The 12,107-nt window shown below is 43.1% G+C and overlaps 1 protein-coding gene across 1 annotated transcript; it reads right to left on the minus strand.

The window, feature by feature from the left end:
* Nucleotides 1-7,596: 7,596 nt before the first annotated feature.
* LOC112896079 (classical arabinogalactan protein 9-like) lies at nucleotides 7,597-8,103 on the minus strand. Its single transcript, XM_025964073.1, has one exon. It carries the CDS (start codon nucleotides 8,101-8,103, stop codon nucleotides 7,597-7,599), a length of 507 nt encoding a protein of 168 aa, XP_025819858.1.
* Between the last annotated feature and the right edge of the window lie 4,004 nt (nucleotides 8,104-12,107).

The following is a 12,107-nucleotide window of genomic DNA, read 5'->3' on the forward strand; positions in this document are numbered from 1 at the left end:
GATAGCTGCTAACAGCTTGAACTTCATTCGGCATGTTCGGGTCCGATAGGAAATGGAGGTATTAGGAATTAATTTTTCCGCAGGTGTCCACGATATGGTGAAAAAGTGCCGTCAAGGCCTCAGGGATAATTCTTCCCAATATCACCCCCTTACCATGAGGGTGATAGAGCCTGATGTTTGGAAGCAACCCAATGACCATCCACTTCCCCTCATCATCATGTTAGTTAGCTTCTGCATCCCATGCAAGAACAAAATTGATCACATAAAATGCCAAAATTTCTAAATTGATCATCAAAATAAAACTTTGATTGTACTATTGTGTTTATTAGAATAAGATCTTCGAACCAAGACACACTTGGGTACGTCTGGGTGATGTTTTTTCAATAACTTTTTTATAAGGATGGTGGAACATTTTTTAATGACTGAGGAATAAATATTCTAAGCTCATGAGAAAATTGTTCAAGATATAGAATAAAATTATTCCCTCTAAACTGAGAATTTTTCCTAAATGAATATGCTACGGGGACAAAAATTGTTCAGTGCAACAATAAATTACGTATGAAACTAATCAAGATAAAAAGGAAAAATTTTACACATGGAACAAATTATGGAACCCTCGTGGAATAAAAATTTATACACCAGGTACAATCAATATACTAACTCATGGAAATAGACACGGAACAAATCATGATCACTCTTGGAACATAAGTTCATATACCTAGAATGAAAAGTTGTATAGAAAGCATCACTAGTATAAGGGTGAAAAAATATAGATTGAACAAATCATGAACGGTCATGAAATAAAAGTTTATGCATCTAGGACAAAAATTTATACACAAGGACCAATTAGTATACAAATTCATGGAAAAAAGATATACATATATATGAAACAAATTATGAACACTCCTAGAACAAAAATTCACATGTATAGAATAAAATTTATACATTATAGAACATAACATGAGCAATGTGAAAAATATTCCAGAACAATCTAATTTGATTATAGAATAGCAAAGTTGCAGTAGAAAATGGGATCATTCCATAATGCACCATTGAAGATCTCATGGATACATCATGGATACAAACATTACTACACAAAATATTTTCAGAGGCGGGTAAAATAGCATTTGTAGGGGCGGGCGTGCTACCCATCCCTACTTCTCGCAGCTACAAATATTGTTTGCAGGGGCAGGTAACATGCCCTCACCCACCCCTGAAAATCCATTTTCAGGGGCGGGTGAGCCCATGACCCGCACCTGCAAATGCCCGCCCTCACCCGCCTCTGAAAATAGATTTACAGGGATGGGTGAGGGCGTGACCCACCCCTGGAAATGTGTTTCCCGCCCAAAAATTTAATGATTTGAATTTAATTTTTCCAAATCTGTTTCCCACCAATTTTGACCTATCAGGCTAGTGTGCGATCGAATGTCATAGTGACCGACATGGAATATATTTCAAAAATATAAATAATTACGCATACAAAATTAAATCATATAGAAGTATATCATTACAGCGCATCATTAGATTACATCATCAAAGTACACGTAGAATACATGTTTTTCCTATTCCCCTCGATTAACGCTACTCGAGCCGGCACTGAGGTGCTGAGTGTCTCACTGACGAAGACCTTCGTATTTTTTCCAGTTGCCAATTCATGTTTAGGGTGAAAAAAATACCCCATTACATGGACCACTTCATGCAAAATGAAATGGTATAAATTGGCGACTACATTGAGAAGTTGTTGCTCATTGAGTTGTTCCTCGTGTCTTGTCCGCTGAACCTGCAATTCAAAAATTCATAAAAAATTAAGCCAAGTGTTAGATACACGCAAAAACAATATGCACTTATGCATCTATCCCTAACAAAGAGTAGCCCATTACACGTTTGGGATCAGTTGTGTATCTCCTGAGCTCCCTCATGTGCTCGCACATGTAGTACCCACAGTACACAGAACCTGCAGGTTACTTGTGGCACGGGATGTTTGTGTGTATTCTCATTTCTTTTGCTATGCTGGGGGGGATAAATTCCTCCTTTAGAAATGTAGTGCTTATAAGCCCTGTTTCAAAAAGAAAGAAATGAGAAGTTAGTTTATATATGTAGTTTGTTTGGAAGATTTAGCATGATTTACATGTAGAATAAAAGATTTTGCTAACATGTTGAGGGATATGAATTCTTTGTATCTGCTCTTATCCCAATCAACAGAATCCAATACGAGCACTTTTCCAAGCTTTGGCTGAAGCATAAAAGCAATCCAGTGATTTCTGCAAAAATATTATATACGATTTCTTAGGCATTTATTGGTAGCAAGTGCATATTATAACAAATGATTGAAAGAACACTTACTTGACGTAGTATGGTGCCCATATGACATCCCTGTCTTGCCATTGTTGCATCTGAAGTGATATATAAACCCCAACCCTCCTTATGATCTCTTTGTGTTCTTATATTCGTTTCACTTGTTTCTCGTTGCGTGTTGTACACTTTTCTAGCTCATCATGGTCATCCTTCCACCATATTGGCCTGAGATGCCTGGACTAGCAAATAGCTTGTGGGTCAAGGAACACGATCTTACAGTTTAGAACATCTGCTTTTCTTTGTTACATCCTGTAGAATAAAATATATCACAATTAATTAGATATGCATATATAATATTGTAGGCCATAGCATATAAGATATTAGTTTCGATGCGACACTTACATGCACCAGAGTCTAACCATTTCTATGCTTAGTTCTTTGAGGCAGAACATATTCTGGATATCTTCAAAATCGAACATGATACCAGTGATGCGTATATCTTTTTCTCCGAAAATATCCGAGTCGTACCGAGCCCATATGCTTGAGAGCCCAAGTCTACATGCCCTCGTGTACAAAATATGCATCTTCTGCATGTCACTTGGAACCCCCTCTCTATCATAATGTCGGGTAAAAATGGTTTACCATACTCATAATTTACCGGACAATCCGGTAAGTCTTGTATGTCATCGACCCCAACAACCAGATGGTGCTCCGAGCCAGTGCGAAGCAAGGAAAAGCCCCATCATCTGTTGGCACTAGAGTCTGAATCATCCTTTGACTTAACCTTTGACTTAGCCTTTGACCCATGCTTCTTGTTTGCGGCATGCCATATATCCACAATCTCTAACCCTTTCTTCTAGTAAGACCGTATCACTCACGACATAAACAACTGCGGCGGTTGTTTTTTTTGGTGCTGGCAGAGCCGGTGCCGTGTGCTCTCATGATGGTGATGCCGAAGCCTGTGGTGATGCTGGAGCCGGTGGTGGTGATTGCGGAGCCGATGGCGTATGCTCTTGTGGTAGTGATGCCGGAGCCTGTGGTGATGCTGGAGCCGGTGGTGGTGATTGTGGAACGAGTGGCATATGGTCTTGTGGTTGTGATGTTGGAGCTTCTAGTGTATGCTCTGGTGCTGCCCCCGCTTGTTGTGCCACTGAAGATGAGGGATGCTCAAGTAAAACTTGTGCTAGCGCGTTATGATATGGAGATGCCGTAGGCTATGGACCAACCAGTACGATATCTCGTTTATGCTATAGGATGGTACTGCTAAGGCATTCTCCAAGGTAACGCTTCCCATCTACAGTGGGGATGTCTATCTCATGATCCTCATAGCTTGATTGCAGGAGATGTTGCACTTGTACATATGCATATAGGGGCGGGATCGGATTTCCCTCAAATTAACCCCAACCGGTTCCACCTGGGCCTTGGCAACTACCTTCCTCTTCCCAGCTCTGCCAACCGGATAGGGCAACAGGCAGGAGGTACTAATGGATATACAATCTACCGGGTATGGTTGTGCTGTGGTAGAGGCGACACTGCTCTGAGCGCATGCCGTATTTGCTTGGGCCACTACCGGAGGGGGCATCATCACCATCTATTGTTGCCCCACCTCTTGTGATGGGTTAATCAATAGTAGCCCGGACTGATGCTGCTCTACCATATGTGCTAAGAAAAAATCCTTAAACTTAGCTTCTAGTGCTTTCTCTACCACTTCTTTCATTTCTTCCTTGTAGCGGTCATGCCTCATGTAGCTAACCCGGTCATCCTGGAACCCATTGATGGTCAACTTTGAGGACACAGCTCTGATGTGGTCTCCATGCTCTTTGGACCCAATGGCTATACTAAGGACATCCTTGTCCCTCTTGGCTTTGAACTTTCCTTGCTTCTGAAGCTCGGTAAGTTCATACATTTTTTGTGCCACCGCTTCGGTCTCGGGTTGGTCAAACTTAGGCTTGCCATCCACTATCTTAGGCTTCCTTGCTTGAAGCCAGAACCAGCCACGTTCGTTAAAGCCTGCATAAGGGTTAGGTTGCCCCAGCGGCTACTGCAGCCTCTCTTTGATGCAGCCACTGATCGACCTTCCTTTCGTACCCACCTGGACCAAGACGGACTTTATGTATGTTGCTGAGAGCTAGATCTCTATTTTCCTAGCTTAGGGCTAGGCCTTCTTCAGATGTCTTTTGCCGAACAAACTCTTCCCATTATGCTGGTGTGAGGTCCCTGTAATCTTCAAATGGCGTTCGGCCCTATTGGACATACTTGGTATTCAGATCACTTTTCCACCGGCGGAAACTTTCACCCAACATCTTCCTAGCATAATGTTTTACTTTATCTTTAGTTTCTCTTGGCAATATAAAAGTTTTGCTCAACAATTGCCACATCGCTTCCTTCTTCCCCTCAAGAACCGTTAGCCAACCGGGGATCGTTGGATCCAAAACTATCTTTGTTTTGATTATAGAACCGATTGCATTCCGAAACTTTGCACACACCTCAAGAGGCTCTATGGGCTCGCCTGTTGCATTTCCTGCATTGACCGTCCATTGGCCTTTGGGGTATTGGTTTCTTCCACGGTGACCCATTTCCTTCTATTTTGGCTACCAGAGGTTGTAGTTTGAGGTTCCGGACCGGAGCTTTCGTTGTCTTCAAGTTCTTCCTCTGTTGGGCTTGTAGCTCGGCATCGGCGTTTATTCCTTCCTATCGGAGCCACCTACATGGATCATTATTGTTATTTCTTAACATTCACAGAATAATCCGCAAAAGCACGGAGATACTGTTGTAGCACTTCACTCGTGAGTATTCAAGGGTATCGTATTTCCATGAGGAATGGAGGTACTAGCCTTCTAACTAATTTTTCCAAGGACAAACAAGAGTAAAGTAGGTGAGGATTGAGAGGATTCCTATGGCTTACAAGTTCTAGTATAGGTAGGTTCAACCTCTACTTGCTTACTTTGGGCACCGACTTACACCTGGTCTGCCAAGCGTATCCAGCTATTAGCTCTACGCCCAACCCGAACGTGGGGGACTACAAGGGACGGACAGGGCTGTTAGCACCTGCCGCCTAACCCGACAGATCGTGCAGAAGGGTAGCGAACAAAGGCAACTTCAAGTCTAGACACCAAGTCTACGCTATCGATTACTGCTTCTAGCCCTAGCCAGACTCTGTCTTAAGACTCAAGTCCTTAAGTTAGAAACAACCGCTCAAAAGCGGACAATGATCCCACTAGCAAGTAAAGAGTAAAACTTACTTAACCAAGAGACTCATCACCATAGAAGATCATGAACACTTACTTAGAAAGGAAGCATCCATCAAGGTACAAGGCCAGGGAAGAGTGCTGACAGGCTAGCACTTCCCCCGAACTACCCCTCACTCTCTCCCTTTTTTCTAAGCACTATAGAGGTAGGGCTTCGCCTTAGAGTGGAGCTCTTCTTCTTCTCTTGTGGTGTGTTGAATAGGGGGCTCTCCTCCTCCTTATATAGTCCTCCACGGTCGTTTTCTGGTGGAGTTATACATGGAAACATTGTGAACCACCTTAGGGAGAGCGTAGGTGATCTTCCCGCTAAAACTAAGCGAGACGGGAGGCCGTTGACCCCTGGGTGCCGCCTCTCACGCCGCATTTCACAGGGTGGTTGGTAGTAAGTTTAGGCGGTTTTCTCCTGTTTGTGGGCCTTTGAATCTATGTGCTTGCCTCTGAATTGTTGGAGGTCTGTTTCTTGGCCTGTTGGGTTGATTTGCTTTAGGGTGTGGGCCCTCCGATTCTCGTGCTCGCATAGAATGCTTAAAATGTACTTTTTTCCCTTTGTTTGAGCATGGTTTTCCTCCATATGTAGGTGTGGTCCCTGAAAATAGTGATTCACCAAAACTTGTCGAAATGAGTAATATTAAACTCCTATCTCTAAGTCGGTGCTTGTTATTCACTACTTTCTGCAAGGAGTTGACAGTCAGATTTAGCACTTAAGGACCGTCAACAATCGTACGATACGACAAGTCATTACATGTAGCCTATGAAGATGTATACTAAATGCTAGGTTCTAACTAATTGCCATGGTCTATTCGGAACGTAATCCGAATCAAAATCCGACCTTGAACGGATTTCTCTAGATGGAAACGGATGTGGATCTATCGGATCATGCCACTGTCCTCCTACCCAAGGCCCTTGTCCTACCCTAGGACCTTCGTCATCCTCAGATACTACTCCAACGTCACCCTCATCGTCTCACTCCATCTAGGATGCAATTTGCTCCATTTCGTCGTCTTGCAATGCTGCATGCTCCCTTTGTGGGGAAGATGATGATGGATGATCCATTTATAACTTCTACATTAGAGAGTCAAAGAAGATATATTTGAATACATATTGGAATAGAAACATAATTGAATGCACATTTCTAAGATTTGGTGCCTCTATTCTTTCGGATAAGGGTCCAGGGGAGGCCATGCAATTTATTTCAGAAACAGATCCTTATATACGTCATTAGTGTGTCTCTTGGTTTGTTTTACCATTCAAATGAACACTTTACCATTCAAATGAAAAAAGGAACTAACTATTTTGACACTCCTCAGTTTGTTTGGACTTTTAGAGAACCTTGACTGTCAAAGGATAAGGGACGAATTCGGAATATGAAGCACATAAATTCATTCTGAATTAATCCCTTATCCTCGAACAGTCAAGGTTCACAAGTTTGCAAGGGGTCCATTATATACATCATTAGAGTGTCAAAATATTTGAATAAAACTATGATATTTTCAAATTTTCACATTGAAATAAAAAAACTAGCAATAGACAGACCTCGTACTTTCTTATAAAAAGGACTCGGCAATGTCCACATTATGACTCTGTCAATGTGTCTCTCTATGTATGTGTGTATGTATTTGTCTCTCACAAAAGAGAGAGAGCAAGAAAGAATGGGGACTAATATTTCACTCACTATTCAAATGAATTCACTACTAAAGTTCTCATACTATTCAAATGGATTGAATAAATGAAAAAATTGAATAAATTCACTAACTATATTCAAATTTTCACATTGAAATAAAAAATAAAAGACTAACCTTATTCAATTAAAAAGTACTTAGCACCAATTACATTCAAAAATAAAAATTACATTCACATTCACATTCACGTTGAGAGTACAATCTCATTCAAGTTCAGAGCATATTTTTTCACTAACTTAGCACATTCACTATTTTTTTACTAAGCGATTTTTTACAAGCAGTAAACTAACCATATTTTAAGTTCAAATGGAAAAAAAGAAAAAAAGTAAAATCAAGAAACTCACCTTGGCTCGGCTTGAGGAGAAGCAGCGGCGCTAGCGCGCGTGGAGGAGGGGAGGGATGGAGGAGCGGTGGCGCATGTGGAGGCCAGCGCGGGTCGAGGAGGAGGTCGATGACGTGCGGGGGAGGTTTGTCTCAGGAAGGTAGCTGGCCCAGGAGGAGGAGGTGCAGCTCGGGGAGGAGGCCGGCCTGGGTGCAAGATTCGGCGGCGGCGCGTAGGGTCGAGGCAGGGAGGAGGCCGGCCTGGAGTGAGATTCGGCAGCGGCGGGCGGGGTCGAGGCCAGCGCGGGGAGGAGGCAGGCACGAGGAGAGGCGAGTCCGCCCGGGGAGGAGGCGCACGGGTGCGCGGTGAGGAGGTCGGCGGCGCGCGGAGAGGAGGAGCACAGGCGCCTAGGGGAAGGACGAATGGCAGCGCGTGTGGAGGAGGGGAGAAGAAGTGCCAGCGCGCGTGGAGGAGGGAGGAGGGGAGGACCGGCGGTGTCGTGGAGGGAGGAGGCTGGCGCGGGGAAGGACGCTGACGAGATCCGCTTGTGGCGGTGCATGGAGGCTGGCACGGGAGGGGGCCGGTTGTGGCAGAACCAATCTGAATTACACCGGCTCAAGTACGCTAGTCCTCTCTCAAGGGCTTCATCGTGCTTCAAACGGTATAATCTCTTGGCCTGTCGGGTAACGTCCCGATAAACCACCGAAAGCAGGGTCAAACAAGGTTCCTCGCACGAAGGTGAGTCCAGAGATACAAAAGCCATTACACTTTACACCACAGGCAGGTATATTACATAAGTGCATAAAAGTAACACTAGTTCCCAAGAAGGGACATTATTACAAAATAGTTTTAAGTGTTGGGTTACAGCAGTGGAGTTTTGAAAACACGGATACTGTACACATCGTGATTACGGATATCATGCTAGCCCTGGCGTGATATCACTCGGCGGAATCTGTGTTGGCCGGGGACGGATCCCATTCCACGGACCAACCATCAGGCAGGGGGTAGGGCCACGGTGTAATGAAAGCTGGCTCATCAGGGAGATTACCTGAAGTAGATAGTTACAAAGCAAGATTGAGTATGCTAATACTCAGCAAGACTTACCCGCTCATGGTATACTTAGCCATGTACCTAGACTTATGCAGGCTTTTCAGGTTTTGGATAGAGTTTTTTCAGCTGAAAAGCAACAAAGAGTAGGTCCTTAATTTCAACTTTTAGCTTTCAAGTTCTAGTTGATTATCCATTCTAGGTAAGCACCTATAACTACTCAAACATGGTAGAATCTTTAATCAAACATCACCTTTGATAATCACAAAGTTGCTCTTGTTACTCTATGTGGTAAAGGAATTAAGCAGTCTCAATCTCCGCGAGAAACGGACGATTCCTGAATCGAATTTCAAACCTTGCAAGGGTAAACCTAACTCACACGCTTGGAACACCAAAGGGTCGTTCCAAAGCAACCGTGTAAGCATCTAGGCCCTCAAGGTATGTTTCGGTGATTAATGACAACCATTATTGTGACTAATGAGTTTGTGCAGCTTTATAGATCATTATCGCTCATTTGGTTATATGTCAAAAGGGGCCCCTAATTTTCATTATTCAAAAAGGCGATCTCGGCATTCAACTCAATAATACGTCAAGACTAAGGATCTTTCTAGTCCTAAGTGTCATAAGGTTGAGAAGGACACTTAGGTTAGTATAGGTTTTATAGTTTTGTAGTGATCGCACTATTAAGAGGGGTTTTAGGCTAAGTAACTTGAGCATGGACATGGTCATTTGAAAATGGATGCACACAATGGTCACTCAGGTTTCTAGAAGCTCAAATAAGTGGTTCTCAACTTATATCTCAAGAATAATTGGATTTCATTCAAGACTCAAATCAGAAAAGGCAAAATCAGGAAAAATCCTTAACACCGGTTTAACCGACGCCTCAACTTTTCTATACGTCCGTTAAACGAGGTCAGCAGAGTCTGGACAAGTCTATACATCGGTTAAACTGACGATATTTGAAATTGGACGTCGGTGCAGTTGTCCAGAGACTTGGTTTTTCAGTTGATCAGTGGATGATGTGATAGTTCGTGTATTTGTAATGTTAGACTTATATTTTGATAGTGTGAAGTGTATGCTTGTTAGTGTAAAACTTTTGTGTGTTTGTGTGAAGTTCTTGAAAATCTTAAGTAAAAAGGGTATTTTCGTAATTATGGAAAAACTAGGGTTGTTCTTGCAAAATGTAATTTGATAAGAGGTAACCTCAAATTAAGTAAAGGGTAGTTTGGTAAATATATTTTACTCTATGTCTTGTAAAAATATATATTTACCCAACAGTTGCATTAGAAATGTAGGAGTTAAATTGTGTAAAAATTTGTGTAAAATTGAGGAAATAAGGGTATTTATGAAATTTTATAAAAGAACAAGTCCTTTTATGCAAAATAGGTGATTCACAAAAGTAACTTTCCAAAATTACTAGAAGTAAAAAGGTAATAATATCAGCAATCATGATTTACTTAGCAATTTGCGAATAAACCCAAGGTTATATATAATTTACACTAACAATGACAAGATTTTATAAAATTCAAGTTTAGTCCAAGTCTTAAAATAAAACTTCATATTTTGAGTTTTGGAGATCAAACCCTAAAACAAAGTTGTAGAGTTCGAAAAGTTGTACAACTTTCATTTTGATCACATTTATGTTTGAGCCCTAGAACAGTAGTTAAATTTGTTTTTACCAAGAGGTCCCTGTAGATTTCTAAAATTACAAACCAGTCCTTGGGAAATCCCCTTTTTCTTCCTCCTCTGGCGCCGCTCTATCCTCTGCTCCGCAGGCACCGCTGTTCCACCGCCCTCGCCACCTCCTGCTGCCAAATTACCACGCGTCACTACCCCTCAGCTGCTCCTCTGGCGCCTTATCTCTTTTCCCACCGGCGGCCGTTCGGTCAAATTCTACTTTCCCCTTCCTCCTCTTCCTCACCGGCAGCACATTTTTCTCTGCTCCACCCTTGTCCACCGACTGGTCCTCTCCCTCCTGCTCCTTTCCCTCTCTCCTTCTGCCCAAGTCCCAGCGGCACAAGTCCAGGCGCCGGGCGCGCGCAGCAGGGCGAGCGGGCCAGGCGCTGGTGCGGCGTCAGGTCGGGGCGGCGGCCGGCCCAGGCAGCCGCGGGCGCCAGCGCAGGCGGCCCCACGCGGGGCGCGCGCGGCGCGGCTGCGCGGCGGCTCGGCAAGTGTGGGCCGCGGCAGGTGCTGGCGGACCCGAGTGATGAGAGTGCAGGTACGTGCAGGAAGGCGGCTCGGTGCGGATTTGAGCGTAGCAGGCGCCGAGCGAACGAGCACGCATGGGCTCGGGTGGCTCGACGCAGGAGGCGGGCGCGTTGGGGCACTGCATCAGGCGACGGCGCAGGGACCAGTAGGTGCGGTTGGTGGCGGCATAGGAGTGGGCCGAGGCTGCAACGGCTCGGGTGCGGGGCGCTGGCTTGCGGGCGAGCAGGAAGCGGTGCTGGGCGGCAGCATTGGGCGGTCAGGCGCGCAGACAACAGCGGTTTGGCGCGGTGGGGGAGCAGCGGTGCGCATGGCCGGAGCAGCTCGCGTTCCTGAGCTCCATTTTTTCCCAAACGTTTCCTCTGTTCCAATTGCAGATGAAGGACCTCGTGCAACAATTAAGACAAGGTCAGGGTGTTTTCTGCAAAGCCTAGACTCATATAAACAGTGTAGTTCGAGGACCTGTGTGTAAAGGTGTTTATTGTTTTATGTGAAGTGATGTGCTGAACTTTGAAAATCCCTAGAAAATCGTAGAAAATTCAAAAAAATATAAAACCAGTTGTACTTGAATCTTCATTTCAAATTCTATCACTTTTGTTTTATGACCATGCTGTGAAAATAGATAGTTTGTACTGTATTAAGAATAGAAGTGGATGGGTGTTCATTATTTCATGTGAGTGATATTCTTAACTTGTAAATTCAATAGAGAAGTGTAGGAAATTCTAAAAATTGCAAAACCAGTTTTGTTAGAAACTAGATTTTGAGATCTACAACTTCTATTAAGTGAGTTTGATATGAAACCAAATAGTTTAGAATCTATATTAAATCTAAGATAAGAGAGAGTGTAAAATTCATAGCTCCTACGTATTAACTATGTAGATCATGATTTTTGTTATACAATTTTTATAGGTTAAGTATGAATTGATGTGGAATTTTCAAACCTAATTTTGTTTTGTAACTTAAATTCTTTTAAGTTAATTAATTCAATTTGTTTATAGAAGGAATAGCTAAGCTATGTTCAGTCATGTTTGCTTATTATTACAATGTGTTTTCTTGTGTCGCTTGTTTAAATCTTAATTAGACTTGTTGTGCAACTTTAAATAAGGTCTAATTCGACGTGAAATGTTTGAATTGTTTTTAGCCTACTGTTTATATGACACTAAACTTATTAGCTATTGGTAGCCAAAGTTCTTGCCATAGATTGACTAAAGATAAATTGTGCACCATGGCTGATGTATTTGCTGCCCCTATGGCAGACTTTTTGTGATGATTGATTAACCTTTTATTCATATGGATGCTCATGCCTTTACT

Source organism: Panicum hallii, chromosome 1 (genome assembly GCF_002211085.1).
Source record: "Panicum hallii strain FIL2 chromosome 1, PHallii_v3.1, whole genome shotgun sequence".
Lineage (NCBI taxonomy): Eukaryota > Viridiplantae > Streptophyta > Magnoliopsida > Poales > Poaceae > Panicum > Panicum hallii.

What these genes read in the sequence shown, in the direction of transcription:
- LOC112896079 (XM_025964073.1), bottom strand. Translation starts at nt 8,103, where the DNA reads ATGCACCGCCACAAGCGGATCTCGTCAGCGTCCTTCCCCGCGCCAGCC.